Source organism: Lissotriton vulgaris, chromosome 5 (assembly GCF_964263255.1).
Source record: "Lissotriton vulgaris chromosome 5, aLisVul1.2, whole genome shotgun sequence".
Classification (NCBI taxonomy): Eukaryota; Metazoa; Chordata; class Amphibia; order Caudata; family Salamandridae; genus Lissotriton; species Lissotriton vulgaris.
The window spans coordinates 756,782,402-756,809,211 of NC_141693.1; the positions used below are offsets into that span (position 1 = coordinate 756,782,402).

General features: G+C 44.4%; 1 protein-coding gene across 7 annotated transcripts in view; it reads right to left on the reverse strand.

Moving 5' to 3' along the window:
• Positions 1-666: 666 nt before the first annotated feature.
• PHC2 (polyhomeotic homolog 2) overlaps positions 667-26,810 on the reverse strand; it is a 690,492-nt gene continuing 664,348 nt past the window's right edge. For all 7 annotated transcript variants that reach the window (XM_086922215.1, XM_086922217.1, XM_086922216.1 and 4 more), the window contains 2 exons: positions 24,271-24,553; positions 667-6,296 (listed from right to left, as the gene is read on the reverse strand). In XM_086922215.1, coding sequence (XP_086778341.1) covers positions 6,142-6,296; positions 24,271-24,553 — 438 coding nt within the window. In that variant the 3' untranslated portion in view covers positions 667-6,141. The remainder of the gene's footprint in view (positions 6,297-24,270; positions 24,554-26,810) is intronic.

Sequence of the window (26,810 nt, forward strand, 5' to 3'; positions counted from 1 at the left end):
TTGTTTATCAAGTTTCACTGCAGCTGAGTGTGGACATAAGACACAAGTTGTAAATATCTTCACCCACCCATGATGCTGGTCATTAAAAAAGAAAACTGCAGAACCAGTACCATTTATGCCTTTAGTGGAGTGCAAGTTTTTTTTCTATAAAATAAATCTTATTTGTTGTCAATCTAGCCAGAAAAAGCAAGAACACTAAGAACCCTGGTGTCTGTGCATCCCTACCTTATAAGAACCACCCCATTAATGCAAAAGCCACTATGAATGCTCGCAGAAGAGAATGTTGTTTTAATGAATAATGTGAGTTTTAGTACTTGTGCCAAAATTATTTGAACTTGTGCAACACAAATTCATATAAACTTTATGATTCTAGTAAAGTGGACACATTTCCACTTCTTCGATCATATGAACCATCTCAGCTTCAAGTGACCTGCACCAAGTACCAAAGTAGAACACATAGGTATCTATAATTTCAAAAGACTGACACGTGGCACAGTGAAAAATAAGTGTGTATCCCTTAAGAAGTTGTACAGGATATGTTGCAGCTGGTATACAATTTGTTCATGTTCCTTTGTCATTCTCCAAAAGAAACTGCCTGCAGTGAAATTAACATCAATCACCACAGCAGCACATCAAGACAAAAGACCAAAAGCACAACAACCAAACTTGAGGGTTTTTACATGTTTATTTAGAAAAAAATGTATAAAGAACTTTCATGTGAACCCTGACATGAGTCCAGAAAGGATAGCACCAGTGGAGTTACCAGCTCTTTATAGGTAAAAAAACGTTCATAGGATCAGAGGCTGGACAACTAATCAGTCCAGTGATTGCAATACCAACTGAAGGAGAATACTGATGTTGGTAAGAAGACAAAACTATTGATACCAGGACATTTCCAGGTAGTGAACAGGACCTACAACAGACTCAACATCGAAGAAATTATTGTTGCTTTGAAAGATACACAAAGCTTTCTCGCAAATAAAACATGTTTCAAGATATAATGTTAACTTGCCCACCAATAAAAGGGAATGTTTCCTTTAAAAACAGTTAAACTTTATTTATTTTTAAAGCCCCGTCTTACATAAGATAGAGTCTTTAAAAATAATCCATCATTTACCTATGTCTGGTAGCAGGGAACAGATAGAAGTATGCCAGGCCAAGAGCACGCAAGCCATGTGCAACCACTATGTGTGTTGCGCTATTTGGAGGGTGGCACTCTACCCCAGGCATACTTTCTCGTTAATGACAAGGTGAACCTTCTACAAGATGTGTGAGAGATATATTCATTTCCAAGCCAATCCAATTCCTAGACTCAGTGTTGGGACCAACAGCCATATTGAGATGATGTACAAGTAACAATATATGGGCAACAGTACTGGGCTCAGTCTTCTACCACAAATCCACAAAACAATACTTAGGATGTCTTTTCTGCTTTACTACAGATATAGGCATGTTCATAACAGAAATTGAATTTTCTTTTGCTGGGACCGACCTACATGTGTAATACTGGATACAGTGCAGAAAAGGATATGCCTCACATAGCCCTTCCAGTCCTTTGCAGTAGTAATCACTTATTTGCCTTTTCTCTGCCACTGAACTCCACCCTTAAATTTGGCCATACATGACAGTCGCAAATATTGTGGCAAGCCACAGCCAGCATTGGCAAAGTAAATAGTTTAATATATGCATTAAGGTAAGTACATTCCCGGGGCCCTGATAGCACACTTGTAAGTAATGCTCCGAAGAGGGAAGCCTGTTCGCAGCGCCTGAGTGCACAGTCCTCGTGGGAGGCAGACGTCACAAGGGAACATGCTCCGATACGTTAGGGGACAATGTAGTTAACTAAATGCCTTTACAATTATGGTAATTAGTTGTCTGGCCCCTGACAATGCGGGCACCACAAGAAATGTTCATTTCATGCATTCCTCGCTGCACAGAGCAATGATTCCTCCTGCAGCTGCGATTCTGCCAGCATTTCGACATTTTTAATTTGGGAAGAAGGATGCAAATCTGTGAAATTGTTAGTGGATGCAAACCTTTTTGCAGTGGATTTTAAAAAACTGCTTTTTGCATTTCCCTATCCCTCAGGCATGTCGATATAAATTAAAGGATACACACAAAACACTCTTGTGGGCTAAACCCAGATGTTACTGAAAAGGTATCAGGCTAATGGCTGAAGGTTCCCGAGCCAAAGCCAGGAAGACTGAACCACAACCCCTTGGATTATGTGTATGGTATGTCGACCAAGTGTGGCACAAGCGCCTTTACACCTCATTGCACACTGCCCTTCAGTAGATGGAACAACAGCAATATCACGCGGTACGTGGTGTGTGACGTTCTTTCCAAGTATGCCACATATTATGGTCTATTTAATATTTTTAACATTTTTAATTAAATGCAAGTACACTAGATAGCATGGTCAAAATCCATACCTCTTATAATTTACTTCCTTTACGAGATCACAATACTTCTATTATACATTTTCACAGGGAAAATGATGTCTTCATTCTCACCTGCAGATGGACCAGTACATTTCAATGATCAGCTCTCTTAAATTAAGAATTACAAGTGGAGATGACTTGCTCGCCTCTCCCTTCACCTGCAAACCCTTTCCGACAAGGAGCCATTCAGCTGTAGCCCCCACTAAAAAAGAATGGGTAACAGGTGCTTTTCCCTGTAGATGCCCGCCATTTAAACAAACAAATAAAAAAATCACAACAAAACCGAGATCTAGTCTCAAAAGAAGATGGAGTCAGTCTCTGGAAGCAACCCTTGTGCATGTAAAGGCAACCGTTGGGTGTCCCTACACACAGACATACAGTTAAAATATCTCCAAGAGCAAGAAAAGCAGGCCTCTATAAACATAGGGCTCTTTTCTTAGCCTTTACATACAGATACTTAAATATTTCCAATAAAGATGATGCGTCATCTTCACGGGTAAAAAAAAAATGCCCACAGCTTTATGCCCAATACATTGCTGGTGTGGTACAATGTATTACAAGCTTCGCTGCAAATATTCATTTCTATTCTAATCACAGGAGCACTTGTAGGTGAAGATATTTTCTGCTGGATCAAATTTAGGGTGATCAAAAAGTGTCAAGTACCAAAGGCCAGACCTGCTGCCAATGGACATAAAACCACGGAATTTGAACATGCTCTGGCTGTTGTGTTTTGTGGAGAAAACAAGTATTTTGCTTTTGCAATTCTGAATGCATGAACACGTCAACCTTTGATGAGAAGAGGATAAAAAAAAATACTGACCAATAGATATTTGACCCTTGATTGTCTGGCATACCTGGTGGAGCGCATTAAACAATCTACTGAAGCTCAAATGCCCCCATTTTTAATCATAATTAATTTAATATAATAAGAACATGCATTTCAAATTTTGCTCTACTTCGGCTATACTTCCAATGAGTCCTAATTTCATATGATTCTTACCAGGGCATTCTGAACAAATTCCACATATGTAAGACTGTCCTGCAGAATTGAGAATTCTGAGAAGCCTCAAATCTACCAATGAGTGGAGTCACTGGCAGATAAGGTTCTTGTTCCAAAGAGCAAAATGAAGGATGTTGAAACAAAAACCTAAAATCTGTGTCTCAAACACAGGGCGACCATAATATTTCTTAGGAAGTAACACTGCCTTTATTGTTTGCAATAATGTAATAGGACCAGCAGGCCTATTGAAACTGGGCAAAAAAACACGAGGACTGTGGTTTTTGTGGGCTTTTGTTCATTGCAGACACTTCCAGAAGGAGAAGCAAGGCAGTAGATTAAGGTCATCACTTTACGTTGGCACCCAATAACAACAGAAAGCCCAAACATTTCGTTGTTATTGAGAGTGGTCCAGTCCTGCAGCAACTTTTTATTTTGCCTGGAGCACCAAATATCCTTGCACTGCACTAGGTGACTCAAAATTCCATTGAACTGTAGTTTCCTGGCCTGACCAGAATAATTCTGTATTCTTTGAACCTGTTGCATAATTCCCACCCTTAATTTTTCTAGTGAGAAACGACTTGTTCTTTTGTCTGCCACCGCAAATAAAAGAAAGAGATTAGGAAGACAGGCAGGTTCCTTTGTCAGGAGTTTGGCAAACTATCCTCTCTTCCATGCCACTTAATCCAGGTGAGGGGCAAAGGAGGAAGGCTTTTGCATTGCTAGCACTGGTAGTACCAATGTCCCCGAGGTTGTAAAACCTAGACCCACACAATTTACAGAGCACAGGGGATTTTTAGCCCCAAACTACAGATTACAAAATGGTTGTAAACGTACAACAGCCTGAGCACTCGAACAACAATCCATCCTAAAGACTATATGCCATTACGGTCACATTTTTACACGCTACAGATCTGCGCTGTAAGGACCCATCATCAAAGTTTATAATCTCTGCAATGAGCCCATACCTTCTCAACATGCTTTCAATGTCTATTGTTTTAATTCTTCACTCTTGTAAACATATTAAAGGTTTCTTTTTTTCTAAACTGGTTAATTTACATAATCTGGCCTGCGAAATACAGTGCTTGTTATGGGGGAAATTGCTTGACGTTTACAAGTCTCCACATTATTTTGGAGCTTAAAGGTCTTTTATTCGATATAAGACATGCTGTTTTTTTACTATGTCTGCAGTTCTAAAAAAGAAAGTCTGTTCTTTAGACCATAAATCAACATATGCCGCTATATACATCATCTGCTGGCAGTCTACAGATTTTAGCACTTGAATCGAATATTTTGGTGGATGACGCCACTCAGGGAGTTCAAAAACAGAGGAGAGTGGAAGTGAAAAAAGCAAATAATAGATGCAAAAATAGATATCCTTAGACATTGAGAGCCACATGTGAATGAGAAAGCTCAGCAAGAAATGGATACGTGAAGGACCATGTAGGCTTCGTTCATCAAGAAAGTATTGAAAGGTGAATACTAGAGATCCTAGTGTCCGAAAAATAGTAAGCAATTCTGAACAAGAAGTGAAAAAGAGTCAAATTGGACGTGAATTGACAAAAACTGGGATAATATGTATTTGGTTTGGAGTAGCATATGTTTTCAGATATGCTTTTCTTGGAAAAAGCCACCAGTGTCCAGATCTTGGAAAAGAAAGGTATTTCTTTTGAATAAACATATTTCATATTTACTCTTTGTGTAATGCTAGTTTCATCATTGAGAAGGAAAATGCTCGTGCCCACATCATCCAGTAAAAACAATATCTGCTCACCACTGAGCACATTATAATGATAATTCATAGTCTAGCTCAGATACCAAAGGTCAACTTTTACATAATTTGTGGTGCAACTTCAAATACCTTTTTTATGTGGCAAAGCTTTGGGGAAAAATAAATAGTTTGATGACAGTTAAAGTCATGTTCTGTTATCCATTTATAGAAGTGTAACATTTAGAAAAATCACCCCAATATCAATGCACGCACAAGGTAGTGATCAAGGTCTCCAACTCTATGTCGACAGTCCATTTCCTGGAGTGATTTTCTCATCATGGGAATTGTGACACTGGACCCTTTTTACAAATTTTGGATGTTGCACAGATGTGTCAGCCCTGTGTTATTAAATATAAGTCCTGCAGAGAAGTGCTGCTACTGTTTTATTACAAGTCCTGAGCTGTGTACACAAGTCCTGTCACATTACCTTTGAAAATAGTCAGGCACTGACAGCATTGCATCATTCCTAGTACTGTGTGCGTTGCTACCTTTTTACTGAAGATACTCAGATAATTTAAATCACTGGAATACACTTGTGAGAACCCAATGGGTTACCCGTTGGCCACTCCTACAACTTAAAATCTGAAAGATTTGAGGCTAGTGAGGGGAAAAGTACCAACTGAAGTTGTGTGGACAGACCACATGTATACAAAGCTGCAGATACCCTCAACATTAGTGCGGTTTAAGACTGATGGTTCCACTTCCTCATAAACCTCTCAGTCCACGAGTGACCAGGGCTGCATGTACCAGTACCCAATGTCAGTTCTGACAAAGTTAGCTTTTATAATCTGTAGCTGTGAAGCCCTGGTGTTCCTTTGCACAGTTGCTGTCAGACTGATCAGCCATACCAATGCGAGGCATGGGCAACACGAGCCGACTTTTCTCTCAGCGCAATACAAGGTTTCATTGCACGAGGGCAGTTCCTCCGCTTGTTAGGAGTCCTTCAGCGAGCTTATCCTGGCATATATCTTCAGTGCTGGCCCTAGCTTGATATTCATGGCACTCATAAGGTGATCCTCCTTCAGCAGCAAGAGTGCCTGCCCATCGATCTCTTGAGACCGAAACTCTTCCGAGATCTCTTGGCACCCTGGGTGACAGAATAAAGATAGATGTGTGAGTAGGAATGCAAAGAAAACATTGAGGTAAAAACACAGCACAACAAAAGGCTTGTGACGACATAATGCCACTAGAAAGCAACAAGACAAACAGAACTTACTTACCTCTGCTGTACTTGTGCATCCCATTACCCATTCCAGATTCACATCAGTCTGGTATGTTTCTGCCACACAGCAGCCAAATCATTATAAGTATTTCATGTCATGGTTGTACAAAGCTTGTTAATGCAGAACATTTTCATAGAACAAATACTCTTGGCTGCGTTTTACTACATTACTAACATGCCAAAACTTCTATTATGGTTTTCTCTATAACTCACTTCATAATATGGCGTACCATTGTATTGTAGAAGTTACATTTTTAAAAAGTACCAAAAAAAATAAATGCAAATGTGCTGCACGCTTCCAGGGAGAAAGGTGGGCGCATGTGAATCTCCAGTTGTACAAGTTACGAACAAATGATTACAGGATAATATTTTCCATTCATAGCGCACGTAGCTGTCCATACACACACTTCATAGATTGTAAAGTAGTACTCCCTACAAGCGGTGGCTAGCGTGTAGATGATGCAGTTGTCTGAAATGAAAGCATTAAAGACTGTCTGGCAAACCAAAGCCTGTGGGTGGGCTATGATCCCCATGCAAAAATGCTTAATGAAAGTGTGTGGAGTTGACCATGAGGCTGGATTACATGTCGGCTATCGGGGTGTTACCAAGGTAGGCCAAGGATACTGCCTCCTTGCATGTAGAGGGTACCCTGGGGGAGGCACGGAGGGCTCTTTTAGCTGTATAGTAGGTTTGGATGCACTTGACTATCATCTGGTATTGTCAGATTTGGAAATATGCTGGCCTTTGTGAGGTTTCACAAAGGGTACAAATAGCTGATCAGGTCTGCAGAAAGGTTTGGTGCGGTCAATGTAATACATTAAAGCACGCTTAACATCTAGGGTGTCAAGGGCTCTTTGTACGACCTAGACTGTTTCAGAAAAAACAAACTGACAGCGCTATGGTTTGGTTAAGGTGGAAAGGGGAAATTTGTGGAAGAACATCGGGTTGGTTCAGAGAACTCTCCTGTCCTTGTGGACATAAATGCAAGGTTCTTGGAGTGTGACAGCCTGCAACTTACTGCGGCTTCTGTGGGATGTTATGGCTACAAGGAAAGCTTCTTTCCAGGAGACAAATTGCAATAGACAAGAATCCAAGGGCTCAAAGATGAGAGGGGGGGGGGGGGAGGAGCAGGAGGCAGAAGGAGCGTACAAGTCTGGTAAGAGCTAAAAGGTTTCATATCAGTGCAGCAGGGACTCTGTGATAAATAACCCTCTTGAGGTCCTCTATGAAGAATGCATTGATTACTGGAATGCAAAAGAGGGAGGAATGTTTCCCATTATGCATGCACCCGACCCTAGTAGCTAAATGCAGTGACACAGAAGTGTAAGAAAAGCCTTCTTTTTTTCAGATGAAGAAGACAGCAGGTGATGTCATGGACATGGGATTAAGAGGGTTCAGATGATTGGCGATGCCAATAGTGGACAAGCAGCTTCCACTTTGCACCATGTCAGGCCCACGTGGTAGTTCCACAAGATTCCCACAGAATGTCCATCCATTCCTGTGAGAACCGTAGGTAGATCTCTGTTGCTAGATCGCGCAGGAATAATGTTTGGATAACTGATCTGGCCTTGGTTGCAAGTGAGAAGGCCCAGCTTGTTGAGGAGCTTCTCATGTGGACTATGGACATCTAGGAGTGCTGTCTACCAAGCCTGTGTGGCCATGTGGGGGGCGACCAGAATAAGTTTTATAGATGTTTGCTGCACCTTCTGAACCGTACGGAAGGACGTGAAGAGGCAGAAAAGCATAGGCAAAGATCCTGGACAAGTTCATCAACTTTGCATTGACCATGGATTGTGGTACCAGGCCATTTTGCATTTTCAGGAGTGTTAAACAAATCCTGGTGAGCAGGTGTCCCAAGTCGTTGTCCATTCCTGGAAGGTACTACGCAAAAAGATTAATGCTGTGGATTACAGCCAGTACCAGATCTCTTGCAATTGTGCTGAAAGCAGGGGTAAGTGTGTGTGCTGCCCTGCTTTTGAAGTTAGTCGCTCCCACCCCCCCTAGCTAAACAGTTGATATGTGATTTGGGTGGGGAGAATGGTCAAGTCAGTGGTTCAAGGTGAGGTCAATGACACTGATGGTGCAACGGATGGTGGAGATGGTCTTGCCCTTCTACACTAGCTTCTCCTCCCTCTTTCCCTCTTTTTTAACTCTTTGGGAGGTGTTTGACCAACTCCAGCATTTCTTACCACTAGGCCCTATCGTAGCAAGAAAGGAAACCTGTGGAGTTGGCAATCTGCCAGAGGGTCACCACCTCTACTGCCACCATTTTGCCAGGTGCAACTTTCTTATCAGATGGCGGGTGCCACCTGCAGCTTGAGCAGAACCCAACTTGCAGACATCATATACAACCAGGCCATCAGACAAGACATGGTCCTGATGTACACTGGGCCAATAGGGCAGGGTTTATACTTCTCCATCCTTGGTCTTACTAGCCTGACCTTAATGTGTTGCCTGAATGTTCCTGGGGCAGGCTTGAGCATGCCCTGGTGACTGTGGTGGAGGCAGTGATGGAGGTGGAGCAAAGAGACTGGTGCCCTTATCTTTTTGTTTCTTGGGCATGGGAGACGTCTGGTGCGGGTCCCTCCTTGCATGCCAGTCTCCTCTTTCGAGGCAGAATCTCTGTGGGATTTGGACGGGGTGGCTTCGACGATATCCTTCCAATAAGGGGATAGATAAAAAGGTGCTACTGCTTTGCGTTCTCCTACAGTCTTTGAATAATCGGCTGTTCTGAGCCAACAGAGCTAGTCGTCGAGTGTGTTCTCGATGGAAATTATGCTTCAGAGTCGCGAGTGACCTAGGTGCCAGCATTGGCGGAGCATCCGGCTTTGAGTGGAGTCGACCCTGGTCTGCGGTCTTGGGGCTCGACACCCTTAATTAGGTCTTTTTATTTAATCTGAGGCCTCTGTTCGGTGCTAACTAAAGCCTGAAGGCAACAGGGGCCCTGGAAGCTGTAGCACTTTGGGCATGGGGCCCGATGCCAGATTCCTTAGGGAGCATCTGTGGCTCAAAGGGTATTTCATAGGGGTCAGCAGGGCCAAATGGGCTTCCAGGATCATTAGAGGAGTGTGAAGATCCCTCTGGTGACTGGTGTGGAGGCAATAGAGGTAATGTATGGGGTGGTGGGGGAGGCGGGAGGGTTTGAGGTGGAGCATAAGGAGGTGGCTGGTTCCCCTGTCTTCATGCTTCTTAGGCATGTGAGCATTGGAGGCCACCAATGCAGGTTCCTCCTCGAATGCCACAATAATTGACAAAGCCACTTGCTCTACAATCAACTTTCAAAGGTGAGACCTACTGGCTTTGCCTTTATTTGTTAGTATATTTCTTTTGAAATGTAACACTGAAAGGAAGGCCATTCCAATTTACTATCAATGCAAACCTAGCAGTCAAATGTTCCAGGCAAGCAGATCAAGGGTTCCATAATCTTGTCGCCTGTAGACAATTTCTTGCCAGATAAGTTATTATGCAGTTTTGAAGAAACAATTCACATAAGTTACTTCAGCTAGCAAAGAGTGGTTCTCTGTTCCACATTCCAACTGAATGTGTACTTGTGGTATAGACATAAGCAGTTTAAACATGATACAGAGCCAACCAGTTTGGGGATTAACCCAAAAACCATGGAACCTCTCAAAACATTGCCAGACCATAAAGCATTTCAGGCTAAAATTTGGCTTCACCTACTTTTAAAACTATAGAGTGGTTGAGGAGCGTGGCAAATCTTAAAAGGTTTAGCCATGACATTTGCAGAAACAGCAGCCTTTGCTTTTAGTTTCACTAAGTAATCATTAGTTGCTAAGTGGCTGAAAACTTAACCCCATATGTACTGATAAACCAATTATGTTTAATTTACAGATACAGAACTGGATACTTTTGGTCCTGCACTGTACATCCACAGGTACGGTCTAACAGAATGGTGGCATAGCGCATTTATTTATTTTGAAAGTTGTATAGAGCGTGAACAAGACCCTTGCGGATATCAGAGCGCTTTACAATCAGTGAAGAAAATTATACACAAAATAGAAACAGGTAGATTACGTATACAAAACATATTGTGCAAAGTAAAGCAAAAAGGTGCAAAACAGAAGAGCCCTGTTGGGACAAGGTAGTGCCAACTGTGGTGACAAGGTTGTCTGGTTGGAACAGTGTCATAAACGTGGAAACTGGATGAGGTACTGGTGGACTCGTAGTTTCTTTAGGTATCGATCATGTGAATTTTTCCATGAGTATCGCTTTTACTTCCTTTTTGAAAAATGCCGTAGAGGTGATACGTCCGGTTTCTGGGGGTATAGCGTTCCAAATCCTGGGTGCCATCCCTAAGAAGGACCGTTTGTACGTTTTTGTCTTGTTGAATCGGTGTAGTTTCAGTAATAGGTTTTCAGTACTTCTTGGGGATCTAGTACCGACAGAGAAAGTCAATTTCTGAGTGAGATAGCTGGGTGCATTGTGGTATATAGCCTTATGGGTCATGCAGGCAATTTTCAGGTGAATTCTGGCTTCAAATGGTAGCTAATTCAAGGATCTTAAGTCAGGGGAGATGTGGGACCTTCTTTTTGAGCCCGTGATGAGTCTCGATGCAGCATTGATGGAGGCTCTTAGTGATGCTGTTGTCACTTTGGGGAGGCCACAGAGCGAGATACTTCCATAATCCACCCTAGGGATAACTAGCGCTTGAACTGCCGTCTTGAAATCATTGATATGTGAGAAAGGTTTCAGTTTCCTCAATGTATTTATCTGGTAGTTTGCCCCCTTAGTTGCTTTGCTAATGTGTTTATGCATGTGGAGGTTGCAATCTAGGGTTATACCCAATGATTTTGCTGAGTCCACAATGGTTGGTTGAAGGTTGAATGCCATAAGATGTTTGAACCATTCATGTAAGAGGGGTATTTTGGCGGGAGGAGCTATAAGGAGGAATTCAGTTTTTAATGCGTTCAGTTTGAGATGGTTCTCAGCTTACCATGATTGGGTGTTCAGAAGTTGGTGTGGTAAGCAATTTGAGGTCTTCTGGTGTGTGTGAATCTTAAGGTATAGTTGAGTATCATCTGCGTACATGTGAAATTGCACGTTGGATGCTTGCAGCAGAACAGTAAGTGGTTCCATGAACAAATGAAACAATGTCGGGGATAGTGCGGACCCTTGTGGGACTCCCAAAGTTACTGGCACGGCTTTGGACAGAGAGTTGTTGACCTTGAATTTTTGAGTCCGGTTTTGAAGAAAGAGGTAAACCCTGATAAGCCCATTCTGTGATTGAGCAGATCTATCAGGTTCTCGTGCTTCACCGTATCAAAGGCTGAGGAGAGGTCTAATAGGATGAGTAGACATGAACCATTCTGATCAAGTATTTGTAAAGCATAGTCAATGATATGTGTTATAGCTGATTCAGTGCTGTGCCCTGCTCTGAAGCCTGATTGATGTTTGTCTAGAAGGTCGAAGTGATCAATGTGTTTTGTCAATTGGTGGAGTACACATTTTTCCAAAAGCTTGGCCAGGGTAGGGCTATTGGTGATAGGGCGATAGTTGTTTAGGTCGGTGGGATCAGGTGTGGGTTTCTTTAGGATGGGTGAAACCTGTCCTACTTTGAGGGTGTCCGGGATGCAGCCTTGAAGGAGTGAGCTGTTGATGATTTTGGTCCAGAGCGGCAGAATCAGTGGGGTTAGGTCTTTAACAGCGTTAGCGGGGAGAGGATCGGTGGTGTTATTGGACGGCTTCAGGGTGTTGAGAATCTTGCGTATTGCATCTTCCGTGTAGGTATCAAAGGAAGACCAAGCAGAATTGTCTTTTAGTTCAGGTTTTGAGGTGGTTTGTGGTGACGACATTGGAGGAGTAAGGGGTGTTTTGGTGTGAGCACTTGAATGTAAGATTAGGTAATTGAGGAGGTCTTTCTTGATGTTATCCGATTTTAGATTAAAGAAGTTAAAGAATTCTTCACAAGAGGGTTGTGTATGAACAATGTCTTGTAGTCGCTGAGGTTCATCCTTACATTGGGTTTTTATTAATTCAAAAAGTTTTTGGGGACTTTTTTTGCTTGATCTAGTTGGTGGCTGAAAAAGTCTGCTTTAGTGCGCCTCGCAATGTGGTCACTCAATATTGGTGTAATATTTATTCCAAATAGGTCTTATGTTCTAAAGAAATTGTTTATTCATGTTTGTTGAACAAGATTATGAGATGAAAATAAATGGTTACTTACCTGTAGTAAGAGTAGTTTTGAATCTTGAAGAATGTTATAGATTCACATGCTCTTCATTATTGTACCATCTAATGGTGGGGTTCAGAACGGCCTCTCACCTCCTCTTTGGGCGTGGTTCACCATTTGGCAGATATGACCATCCCTTTGTGACATCAGATGTACCCACATGCATGGTCACCATCTTCAGATTCTTTCCCCCCCCCCTTTTGGCGAGTAGTACAGTTTTTGAGCTTCCCTTTTCAAATCTATATACTCCTTTCTCCTTAGTTCCAACTCACACCTCTCTGAGAGGCAGGAGGGTCAAATGCAGATCTGGAAAGTTCTTGAAGCAGCAAAACTACTCCAACAGGATGGGTCAACCTTAGAAAGAGAAAGAGGCTGATCGATTGGGAGGACATTTTTAGAACAACAGGAACATTTTCAAGATTTAAATACCTCCAGCTAAACTCATGGTGGTCAGCTGAAAAGGGACAGCGAAGGCCGGTTGGGAACATGATGACATCTTAATAAAGTCAGGCTATAAAAAGAATTCACTTTCGGGTACTGGGAGATCATCAGCGCTGAGGACGAGCATCTGATCGAGCCATAACGAGAGTGATGTCCAGACTTGCTAGTACTAACAGCGGAAAAACAATGGCAAGTATTTTTAACCTTACTTTATTCCACAATGAAGCCTACTCCCTTAAAGAGGAGTTTTTTCTTCACTTTACATAGGATATACTGGACACCCCAGAGACCTGCTAAGTTCACTCAAGTTGATCCGAGGTGTAAGAGGATTCTAACGCCCAAACCCAAACAACCAGGCGCGATAAGATTGTGCGTGGACATGCGCCTCCCGAACAAGGCAGTCAAAAGGGAGCGCCATCTCACGCCCACTATGGACGATATAGTGGGATTCAGGAGCGGACAATAGGCATATGCGTGTCAACATTTAGTCAATCCATGCATACTGGCAAGCTAAGTAAAGCTCTAAGTGAGATCATGAAACATAAGATCAAGGTCAGCCCTACATTAATTTTAATGGGAGCTGATCCATCTTTCAATGACACCGCAGCATAGACTAGTGTTTAATTCAATACTCTTAGCGAGGAGGTAAATCTGCAAAAGAAATGGGCCTCAATAGATTCCTCTGCAGTTATAGATTGGATTAAATTATCTAATTTTATAAGCCAAATGTACATTGCAAGTGACCATAAGAGTCTGGATATGACCTGGAAGGAATTTAGGATGTGTCACTTAATTCAATGATTACAACTCAATGTTGCAGTGCCTGAGGCCAGCTTTTAGCTGCATTTATGCACCATTTGCAAACAACAGGTTAAAAGATATGGAGTGGATGATCAGAGGTAGTGCTGATGCTGAAATGACAGAAAAAATGAAAATTAACCAGTTCGTTTTCAAGCATTAAACACTTGGGCCTATTTGTTTGGAGAAAAAAAAACTGAAAACTGTTGCCTTTGACCCCAAAAAATATGTCTTGCATCAGACAATAGGAATTCCACACCTGTGGTTCTGGCTCTGTTTGGAGGCACCCAGGTCATCACTGACCAAATTGCAAAATATCCTTCTTAGGTAGTCTGTCTGGTAGGCTGATGATTATAACCTCATTCAAAGTTTGGTGGATTTTGGTGGGGGAGATACTGGAGGCGAGAAGTCCTGAATATGACCTGCACCAAAAACTGATCCAAATTCTCTCCCTGGAGTGGAGAATAACAGTGCAGACTGAGAGATAATGTCCCCTTTGTCAGTGGTTTTCCATTTGCCTGCTCTTAGCAGGAAGAAAGTGCAAGCAGGAGGGGTGTCCTGGGAAATCACAGCCTTTGCTGCTCTATCCCAATTGTGAGCTGCTGCTGGGGTTGAACAACGATAGGCTATGCTGCTGCCCACAGTCCCTGCAGCATATGACAGGTCCAGTGTCTACAGCTCCGAATCTTCTGGTAAATACTTTACGGATTTGGGAATTCCCAGCCCAGAGACAACTGCAGGTGGCAGCATGTCATTCCAAGTTGTCGCTCTGGGTGAAATTCCACCAACTGCAATGATAACTATAGGTTCTGCTACCTCCCATATGGTGAGGACATAGTGCCCAGGAGAAGGGTGATGTTCGCATTATGAATTGCAAGGCTGCCAAAGTGATGACTTCAAGGCCCAGAGAGGTACCATGAAAAAAGGCATTTGGGTTAATTTTTCAGGTCTCGTCTAAGACAGCAAATTAATTGTCTTTTGCGAGACATAGGGGTTGATTTACTAAATTTTTAGCCATGTTTGTGTCCCTAAAGTGATGCAAAATATTTTTTTATCGATTTACTTTTCAGCGCTAAACATGTTTAGCTCTGGCAGTTCCGTTGAAAGTAATGTACGCAGTGCATAGTGCTGCTTTGCTTTACTTAGCGCCAAGGGTGCGTCCCAGGGGTGGTGCATGGGCATTCCCAAGCTACCACCCAAGGTTTCTGATGCTAAGCCGTATTTACTTAAAAAAAGAAGACAGGATTAGACGTCAGAAAATAGCACCCATTTCAAGTAGGCGCTATGACCGAGAAATGCTTCAATTTCTTCTTCCTTTTCTGACTTTGTTTATGTGCTGCACTGTGCCACACACATACAAATTGGGAGACGGTTTGCAGTTAGTCTGAGCGCAGTATTTCGTACTGGAAGGCTATCCTTCCAGTAAAATACCTATGCTAGACTCACGCAGACACCCTTAAACTATGGTGCAAAGATGTGTGCTTGGCGCACCATAGCTAATTTCAGCGCTAGGGAGAGGAGAGAAGAGTGCCATATTTCTGTAAATATGGCGCTCTCCTGCTATATTCTTCTCTTGGAATGCAGCGCAGCTTTTTTGCCTGCTGCGCTGCATTGTGTGTGATTTTAGTAAATCTACCCCATAGTGTCGGCTTACAGAGTGCTTAGACCCACCCATGGCTTACCACGAATTGGCTTTGTCACTCACATTTGCTTGTTGATTATTCGGCAAGTTCCATTGGTTTCCCTACCGTTTTGGTATTTGTCCCTCGCTTCTAGCATAGATCCATTACTTTTGTCCTTTCCAATGCCCTCTTTTCAGGTCCCACTTTTTTCTTTCAGCTCAGGTATTCTACTAGAATTTGTGTGTTCTCCAGCTGTTTCCCTTGTGTATTTTGTATTCTCTTTTGCACCCACGTCTTCTCTTACCTTCCCTCCCGCATTTGTTTTTCCTTTCTCCATATCCACCTTCTATAACCGCTTTTGCTTCCCCACTCCCCTCTGTTGTCCATTTGCATCCCCAGCTGCACCTATACTCATTTCATTGTCCATTTGATTCCCCCTCCCGAATCCATCCACTCTGTTGTCTGTTTGCTTCCTCATTGCCGCTCATGCTTCTTTGAGTGTGCTTCCTCATTGTGGTCTCTCTCTTGTCCTTCTTTCCCTCACCCAGATCCTTCTATCCCACCCACTCGCCCTCAGTGTTCCCTCATCCCTTTTACGCTACTCACCCCCAATCCAGTCCCTCATTTGTTCGTTTCTAGAGCACATTAGCAATTTATCAAAAACGTGCCTTAACTCCATGCTTTTCTATCAATTTTGTATTTACTATGGTAACTTGGTTCCGTAAATAAAAAATAAAAAATCATGCTCACCTAATTATGTACAAAGAGAACAATTGATGGACAGAATGCTGCACAATGTCAAACATTCACCCCAGTAAAGAGATCAGGGCCTAAATCCATTGTTGTTTTGCCGCCCATGCCCTTCCAGTTCAGACAACAACAAAAAACAAGCATTTACAATGCAATGGTCTCGGTATTATTAAAGGTAGAGCTATTGGCATTGCTCATTACTTTTTTTTTAAAATCATAAATAAATGGCATTGTCATTTACATTGCCAATAGCTTAATCGTTAAATAAATGGCATTGTCATTTACAATACCAATAGCTTAATCGCTTGCAAAATGCATGACCTATTGCATTTACACCCACACAGAGCCACACACACAAAGCCACCCACAATGAGCCACCCACACAGAGTCATTCACATAGAGCCACCCTCACACAGACAGAGCCACCTGCAAAAAAGCTATCCACACACAGCTACACACACACACACACAAAGAGCTACACACACACAGAGCCACACACACACACACACACAGAGCCACACACACACACAGAGCCACCCACACATAGAGTCTCACCTATAATTGAGTCTGCTTCTTGGAAAGCGCGGAAGAGGCGACGCTTTGATACCGAAACCAGCAGTTGGTGTCCTTAAGGGGCAGATCCCACATTCCATTCCATGCGCTCACACTTCTAACTGCTCCTGAATGTCTGTCTACAGTCTGCAAATATGCGCTCCCTCCTTGCTGAGACAGAAACTGCAACATTTGGGGACAGACACTGTTGCTGAGGGACTGGTGCCAGCATAGGGAGACAGGCAGACTCTTTCTGGTGTAAGGAAGGACATGGTGTTGGGGCAGACCTCAGTGGTGAAGGATGGGCACTGGTGGTGCGAGACATACACAAGTGTAGGTGGCGACGGATGTATGGGAGGGACATGTATGCGGATAGACACTGGTAAGAGGGACAGATACTGGGGAGGGGTGGCCACTAAGCGACAGACACTGGTGAAGTGGAACAGACACTGGCGACAGGAGCCAGACACAAGTGTAGGTGGCAACGGAGGTATGGGGAGGGACATGTGTGGGGATAGTACTGGTATGAGGGACAGATACTGGTGTTAGGGCAGATATTGGGGGAGGGGTAGACACTAAGCAGCAGACACTGGTGAAGGGGAACAGACACAAACAGACACTTGTGTAGGTGACGACAGATGTACATGGAGGGACATGTATGGGGATAGAGACTGGTAAGAGGGAAAGATAACTGGGGTTAGGGCAGATATTGGTGAGGGGTGGACACTAAGCGACAGACACTGGTGAAGGGGAACAGACAATGGTTAAAAGGCAGCAGACACTGGTTAAAGGGAGCAGACAGTGGTAAAAGGGAGCAGACAGTGGTAAAAGGGAGCAGACAGTGGTAAAAGGGAGCAGACAGTGGTAAAAGGGAGCAGACAGTGGTAAAAGGGAGCAGACAGTGGTAAAAGGGAGCAGACAGTGGTAAAAGGGAGCAGACAGTGGTAAAAGGGAGCAGACAGTGGTAAAAGGGAGCAGACAGTGGTAAAAGGGAGCAGACAGTGGTAAAAGGGAGCAGACAGTGGTAAAAGGGAGCAGACAGTGGTAAAGGGAGCAGACAGTGGTAAAGGGAGCAGACAGTGGTAAAGGAGCAGACAGTGGTTAAAGGAGCAGACAGTGGTTAAAGGAGCAGACAGTGGTTAAAGGGAGAAGACAGTGGTTAATAGGAAAAGACAGTGGCTAATAGGAAAAGCCAGTGGTTAATAGGAAAAGACAGTGGTTAATAGGAAAAGACAGTGGTTAATAGGAAAAGCCAGTGGTTAATAGGAAAAGACAGTGGTTAATAGGAAAAGACAGTGGTTAATAGGAAAAGACAGTGGTTAATAGGAAAAGACAGTGGTTAAAGGGAGCAGACAGTGGTTAAAGGGAGCAGACAGTGGTTAAAGGGAGCAGACAGTGGTTAAAGGGAGGAGCAGACAGTGGTTAAAGGGAGGAGCAGACAGTGGTTAAAGGGAGGAGCAGACAGTGGTTAAAGGGAGGAACAGACAGTGGTTAAAGGGAACAGACAGTGGTTAAAGGGAACAGACAGTGGTTAAAGGGAACAGACAGTGGTTAAAGGGAGCAGACAGTGGTTAAAGTGAGCAGACAGTGGTTAATGGGAACAGACAGTGGTTAATGGGAACAGACAGTGGTTAATGGGAACAGACAGTGGTTAATGGGAACAGACAGTGGTTAATGGGAAAAGACAGTGGTTAATGGGAAAAGACAGTGGTTAAAGGGAGCAGACAGTGGTTAAAGGGAGCAGACAGTGGTTAAAGGGAACAGACAGTGGTTAAAGGGAACAGACGCTGGTTAAAGGGAACAGACGCTGGTGAAGGGGAACAGACGCTGGTGAAGGGGAACAGACGCTGGTGAAGGGGAACAGACGCTGGTGAAGGGGAACAGACGCTGGTGAAGGGGAACAGACGCTGGTGAAGGGGAACAGACGCTGCTGCAGAGGGACTGGTACTAGTGTATGGGAACAGGCAGACACCTGTGTGAGGACAGACACTGGTTTTGGGGCAGACATCAGCGGTGAGGGTGGACACTGGTGGCGGGAGACAGAAATGAATGTAGGTGGCAACAGATGTACGGGGAGGGACATGCATAGGGATAGACACTGGTATGAAGGACAGATATTGGGGGAGGGGTGGACACTAAACAACAAACGCTGGTGAGGGGGAACAGACTGGTGAATGGGGTCTTGTACTGTTTAACAAAGAGAGAAAGAGGTGAGCTGTGGGACAGGTGGGGGAGCGAGTGAGATAAGGGAGATGAGACAGGCGGCAGGGCTCCCCGGCATACTGAGGGGTGGGAGACCGTGAGGAGGCGACAGAGTGAGACATGAAGAGGGGAGGGTGCGCGGGAGAGAGAAGGGAAAGGAGATTGAAGAGAAAAGAGGGAAGGACAGGAAAGAGTGGAAAGAAGAGTGAGCGGAGAAAACACGAGCGAGAGGAAGAGACACGGATAAAGGAAGCAAGAATCAGGGGATTAGCGCAAGTGCGCAGAGTAATGAGACACGGAGAAGGGATTTGTGCGAGCTCCGAGTGGGATCAGCGCAAATAATGGGGGGCGACGGAAGGGGGCGGAGACAGGCGACAGGGCTCCCCGGCATACTGAGGGGGTGGGAGACCGTGAGGAGGCGACAGAGTCAGAAGCAATTTCATCCGCATTATAGGAAATTCTGTAGCTATAGCTGACAATGTATTTGTCGGAGACAGCAGCCACACCTCCTCTTCGTGCCTAACAGTTAACTCCTCTAAAAAGAAGACACGTGTTCAGGGAGGAGCAGGGGCTGCCGTGGGAATGGGGGATTGGAACTTTAGACCAGTGGGCCCTGCAGATCCTTTGACTGGGACGCTCTGTCCAATTCAGCAGAAAGCCTTCGCTTGTACCGGTTGGTGGTATTTGGGGCTAGCTCCAAGAGTGAGCTGGACTGGCTGCTGGGGTGTTCCGGGGTGGGCTGGGTCCGTTGGAGTGTTCAACACTGAGGTAGACCTGCTGGCCTCTTCGGGGGTGAGTTATAATTCATGGGTGAGCTATACCAGCCCTAGGTGTTCACGGAAAAGTTAGAGCCGCTGCGGCTGGTCACCTACTAGCCGTACTTGCCGGGGATGTTCAGGGTGATGAGTCAGAGCTGCTGGGTTGTTGAGCGGTGAGCCAGACTCCCTAAAGCGCCCGGAGACCACGGTGACATCTCTGAGACCCGCCTCCGCCCTCTTGGCACCTCCGGCTCGGGACGGCGATGCCGTAGCTCGCTCACTGAAGCAAACCCACGTGCGCGGAGGGGGCCGCAGAGGCGCTCCGTCATAATAAGACCCATTATGCGCTCGGCGACCCAGCAGGCGGCACCGCAACGGCCGGTCTTGCTGACATGTCGCGAGGAGGAGCCTTGCACAGAAAGCTTGCAGCGAGACTAAAACACAATAAACAAGGGATAGTTACCTCATGACCTCGGTAGACGCTGCTCTCCTGGTTTTACCGAGCAGCAAAATGGCGGCCGCAAAGCTCCGAAAATTTCGGAATCGGGGGCGTGTTTTTGGCGTTCTGAGTGACGGATGACGTCACAGGGCGAAAGAACGCAAAAAACACGCCCCCGAATCCAAAAGAGACGGGGCTTGAACGGAGTGACCCCCCTCTCCTCCTCTTCGCATGAGGCACAGGGTCAGGCTGATTTGCATATAGCCATGTCTGAACTGGGGTGGTAGAGTGGGCTAAAGAACGGTGATGGATTACACCCAGATCTTTTGACTGGGTGTGAGTATTTGATTGATTCAGATGCTCCGTCCATCACCACCCCCTTTTGTACCGCTTTTGGCCCCATAAGTGTGGCGGGGTATGCTCAGACGTGATTCCCTTGCTCACTTTGCCACTGGATTCAAGCAAGCCGGGCTGAAGACAGCTGGAATGCCAGAAACCGGTCTTTGGAAGCGTGTTTCCGGTCCAGGGAAGACATGGCTTGGCAGTTCAGGCTGGACTGTTCCCATGAGGCACAGGGTCAGACTGATTTGCATATAGCCATGTCTGAACTGGGGTGGTAGAGTGGGCTAAAGAACTGTGATGGATTAAACCCAGATCTTTTGACTGAGTGTGAGTGTTTGATTGATTCAGATGCTCCGTCCATCACCACCCCCTTTTGTACCTCTCCTCCAATGGCTGGCCTCCGTTTAGGAAGCCAGCCAATGGAAAAGAGAGGCGGGTTCAAGCCCCAATACTAGAAAACATTAAATCTCTCACGAAGGCAGCACAAGCGCAGCCTTACGGTCCTCGACCTAAAAAGGGAACAAATACAACAATTCTGGACCCAACCACTAGATGGTGGAATAATGCACAGCATGTGAATCCAGAAAAGATTCACACTGCAAAACCATCGTTTTTGTGCTCCACATGCCATTCCAGCTCAGACCCAGCCATATGCAATTCAGCCTCGACCTTGTTCCCCATGGGAACAGTCCAGCCGAACTGCCAGGCCAGGTCCTCCCGGACTGGAAACAAGCATCTTGGGACTGGTTTCTGGACATCACTCCTCATCAGCCAGGCTAGCTTGACTCCAGTGGTATGGAGAGCACAGGACCCATATCTGGGCATACCCGTCCCACTAGGGGTGACTAATGCAAAAAGAACAATTGATGGTTAGAATGCTGAACAATGTCTAACACTCACCCCACCTAGTCCCCATGGAAACAGTCCAGCCCGAACTGCCTCTTTCTGGGTCTAAACTGGGGTGGCATGGGGAGCAAAAGAACGATGGATTTAACCCAGATCTATTGACTGGGGGGCGGGGGGACCCTTGGGGTGGGGGTGAATGTTTGATTTGCTCTGAATTCCGTCCATTATCTGCGTGTCTTTTGCTTTCTCGCCCTAAGTGTGCCGGATACGCAAAGACGCGGGTCCCGGGCTCACTGTGTAACTGGATTCAAGCTAGCCTGGGTGATGCCCCGAAACCGGTCACAAGATGTTTGATTCCGGTCCAGGGAGGACCTGGCTTGGCAGTTCAGGCTGGACTGTTCCCATAAGGCACAGGGTCGAGACTGATTTGCATATGGCTGAGTCTGAACTGGGGTGGCATTGTGAGCAAAAGAACAATGGCTTTAACCCAGAATGTTTGATTTGCTCTACATTCCGTCCATCATCGGTGTGTCTTTCACCTAGTTATGGAGGCATGAGACTCTGTGATGGCGCGTGCCAACAAAATGATGCTATGGCTGCATCATAGAGCTCTTTTTTTAATACATTATTATCACCTGTGCTGCTGCTTGACATGGCTAAAAAGCATTGCCAATAGGATTCATCAATCAATCAAGTCGATTTGTGAAGCGCAGATAATCACCAAGGAGGGGTATCCAGGCACCTGTGAGACCTACTGGTTTGCCAGTTCTTGTTGAGGAGCAAGCTTGTACCATTAGCCTTTCTGGCAAAGGATAAGATGACACAATATTTGGGTTACTCGAAGCAGGTTTATGGCATCTGGCTATTTGTCATTGGAATGAGGGTCTGAAAAAGGTTTCTCTAAAACATACAGAACTGGTTCTGGAAGAGCCTCATTAGAGGAAAAGGCAGGCTTTGCAACTGACTAGGTTGGTTGAAAGATTCATGTCAAAATGTTACATTTTGTATTTCTCAACTCCTAAGCTTTAGCTCCTTTTCATACCTTTATAACAAATTAAGAGACTTGTTCTAAAGGAGGGCCAGAGCGGAAGAGGATGTTCCCTTCAGTCAAAGTAGCCCAGTCACTTGCATTTTGTAAACCAGGATATAAGCCAGAATCGAGTTTATCAGCCTCAGAGTCACTATCTTGAGCGTGACCATTATTTTCATCAAGAATGGCGGAGCCTCCAAGTCAACTAAACAGTTCTTCAATCCGGGAAAATCTCTGGGCCCTGCAAAGAGGCTTTTTCCCATGGGTTCATCATCGAAACATGCATAAATGTTTTCCTTCACCACTCGGATAATTTCAACCAATTTCTGGGCATCAAAGATGGAGCACGGACGAGGGGAGTCAGAGTCATTGAAGGTGGCGCTGACCGAACAGGTGATGTTACATTGGTAGGCTGTGTCTTTTTCATGGCCAATAGAGCACATGGAGGTGCAGAGTTGGGATCTGTTGGGGTTGAAGCTGGTGCAGTCACCAGCATGTAGATGTATCCTTTGTAATTGGCCTAGGGCAGTGGTTTTTAACCTGTAGTACAGGGACCACTGTGGGTGCGAGAAGCCTACTCAGGAGGCTTGCGCCTACTTAGAAAATTAAATACTACACACACTAATAAAGTTATGTAAATAAAGAAGTAAAATGTAAGACTAGAGGATAAAAATTAAGTTAGTATCATCAGATTGATTTGTGTGACCAGTGCAAGTGTATCAAACAAGTTATAGTATAGATGAGTGGCCTCAATTGAATTTAGAAAAACTCCAAGCTCCCCACTAAATTAAAACTGAGATTTGTTTTATATTTGTGAATTAAATAAAATATTTCATAATTTGTGTATTTATTTGATGAATGCTTGTAATGCTGTAATTTTCTGTGTAGCTGTTTTGTGGAGCAAATGATCGGAAAATGCTTCGGACAGGGTCTCCAGTTTCTACTAATGATTTGGTGGGGGGTGCCAGCACCATATTCCAATAATGATTCAGTGGGGGTACCTGGGTTCCAGTAGTGATTAAGTGGATATCCACAGAAGTCAAAAGGTTAAGGACGGCTGGCCTAGAGGGTTCAGGAGTAGTCCTGAACAAATTCAGAAAAGCTACTCTGGGTCGGCGATGGAGTCAGAACTCTAGCTTCATTTTCTTCAAAGTCAGGATATTCTCAAAGGAAGAGTCTGGGAACGAGGAACGGTGTTGAGACTCCGAACTGTCCTATGAGTAGAATTATGTTCAGATTACTCCTTCCTTTCGTGCATTTTGTGGGAATAACTTTTTAGAGATCATGCAAAGATCCAACTTTAGTTTTAGAAGTAGTTCATCAATGTACAGACGTAAAAACTGGGCATGCATATTTTAAATAGCAAGTGTTAAATACTAGAATCAGAAGGGGCTCAGACACAATAGAAGAGCTCAGCCCCAGGACTGCAAGAGCAATGTTCAATGACACTAGGAAAACACAACTCCAATTAGGAGCATGTGATATTCTGTTTAACAGATACAGAGGTTTGCAGGTTTCGCTTGCTACAACAAGGTTACAGTATATAATGTCAACATTATGAAAACACGATTTGGCCCAGTTACCACATTTTTACGGGCTGGCACCAAAGCATCAGCTTACCTGTAGAATCTACTATCAAGAATGTGCCCTTTGCAATGTGACTACATTAGTTTACAAATATGCCCAATTAAAAGTCCATCCAATCTCACACAGGCTGCAAACTGATCAACATACCACAAGTTGCAATCATTACCAGCCTGGACTTGGTGAACCAATAAGATCATAGTTCTTCAGATTATTGTTACTTTGCACATAGCTTGCTTACTATCTTTTCACAATAAAGTACTCTGCTAACTTATGTTGTCGCACCTGGTAAAGAGCGTATGAACTCATACACATCTTCCACGTTCCACTTGATGGGATCGCTGGGCAGGAAGTTGTCGCTCATTTCAATCAGGTCTCTTATGTGGATGTCCGGCAGCTCCAGGCAATGGTCCTCCTGGCGATGGTTGGAAGCAGATGAGCTAGCTGAAATTGGGGACAGTGGCTCCTCGTAGCTGGAGTTGTCAGATCCACGGCTGGAGTCTTCCTGACTGTGGTTCAATTTCATGGCAACTGCCACAGAGTTCATAGATGGAAGGTTAGTGGGCGGCTGGAAGTACACAGAAAGAGAGCATTCATTGTCATTCCATTAGCGATTCACTCAAATGAGGGAACAACGTAATCCTTATTGGTCTGCCAGGACACAGTAATGTAGGTTATGTTTTTTAAGCATTGAAGGTGAGTAATCGACATAAGGAAATGTCCTTAAAAACAGTATTAAAACCAGCTTTATTAATGTACAAAAGTTTTAAAAGAAAGAAACACTGTATAAAAAGCAAACCCAGCTTAACGTATCTCAAAACTGTACACTGATTTCAATATTTGAAATCTTGATAAATAGGTTTGTATATTTTTTTAGAGACTGTGAATAGAATTTACAAAGAATAAAGAAGGACAGCTCTTGTGTGAGAGGCGGGCTCACCATATACTATACCACAAAAGGGTATAGTGTGTAGTGATTCCAATGGGTCTCCAGAGGTTGTACAAAGGCTAAAGAGAACACTAATGCTCCTTTTTATAGTAGTGTGGGCGAGCCATTAGAGGGCTGCGTTAATACATTTGTTGTACACACAGTGGCAATAAACAAAACACACACTCAATGAATAAATCGGAGACAAATGTATAAAAATAGTACTTTAGTATATTTATTTACTAAGACCCCAAAACTATCATAGAAGCAAATACTTTTTAAAATAAAAATACTTTTCAGTTTCAACAACGAACACAGTGCAATCTCCAGTTTTTGCAATGTTAACCTATAGGAGGAAAGAATAATGTGGTTTTGAATGCAAGTACACAACTTACAGTTCCTGTCTTCGGGGTGTAGGGTCAGCAGAGGGAAAGGTTCAGGTAAGCACAACTCAGCACCACCTGCAGCACTGGGGCGGCCGGGTGCTGAGGTCAAATCTTGAGTTAGGGCACAATGTTAACCAATAGAAATCGGGAGTGACTTGAAGACAAGCTGCTTGCAGGTAAGTAAAGTGGCTGCTGGGTTCAAGATTCAGAGGAGCACGGGGAGTCACAAGGCCGCCCCAAACAGCTACTTGAGAAGGGATATCCGACTAAATTGGTGAGAGCCTCCAAAAAACGTGCCGCAAACAATAACAGAGAGGGTTTACTTGAACTACTACCCCCCAAGCCTACATCCAACAGGATAACTTGAGTGAATACTTTTAGCACAAAGTCCAACCAAATTCAAAAGATTGTGAAGAAGCACTGGGCAATATTAAACACTGGTAGAGATACAACCACCTTGCCTCCCCCTCTTTTTGCATTCAAACGTGGACGCAATATAAAAGATCAGTTGGTTCATACCAGACCAAAACAGACCTGTTCACGAGCAGTTGGCACCCTATGGGATATGCCAGCAGTCACAGGACACCACCCCTGTGGGAATTGTGTAGCGTGCCCCCTGACAACCAAATCAACACAAATTGACATCGGCACAGGTCGCCCCTGGGAACAGCGACGTTTTACAAATTGTAATAGCCAGAATGTCATTTATTTGATCACTTGCCCGTGTAATAAGCGATATGTGGGCATGACTACACGCAAGATTAAGACAAGAATATCCGAACATAGGAGTTCTATTAGATGTAATAAACAGACTACAAGGCTGACTGCTCACTATATAGAAGCTGGCCACTCATCAACAGAACTTAAATGGACAGTGATAGAACAGCCTGCAATCCCACCACACATCACTGACATCAGTGGGTTCTTATTCAAAAAGGAACAAAGATGGGTTTTTAAACTCAAATCTGATAAAGAGGGCCTTAATGAGGACATTCCTTGGATGGCACTTAAATGAGGTTTGTCCGCTATCTATTATTGTTGTTTAAGTATAGCTGTAATACTTTGTAAGGGGCAACTCGGTTTGGTATTCTTTTTGCCCGCACCCCTTAAGAGTCATTTCTCTTTCTTTTGAGCATCAATGTACCTTAAAACTCTGTGTGTTTAGGTTACTGGCGGACTATAGACACATATTTTACATCGCGCTCATTCTGCCCATTTTCTTCCTTGAAACTTCAACTCCCATGAAGCCGTGCGTTTGGGCGCGTTTTCGTGATGTCACACGATCGCGCCCCGCGACTGAGGGAGAAAGCGGAAACATAAGGAGGGATTGGGCGCCTCGTCGGTACCTCCCACGACAGCCCAGAGGGACGCCCGGGGTACCGACGGACAGGTAGGCGTCCCGATCCTTTCTCCATGCCGGGTGAACTACCGCCTTTGTCGCTAATGTCATCCTCCGCCAAGCAGGGGCGAGTCTTAGTTCCTTACGCCCTGCTGCATGACTTGTTCCTAGG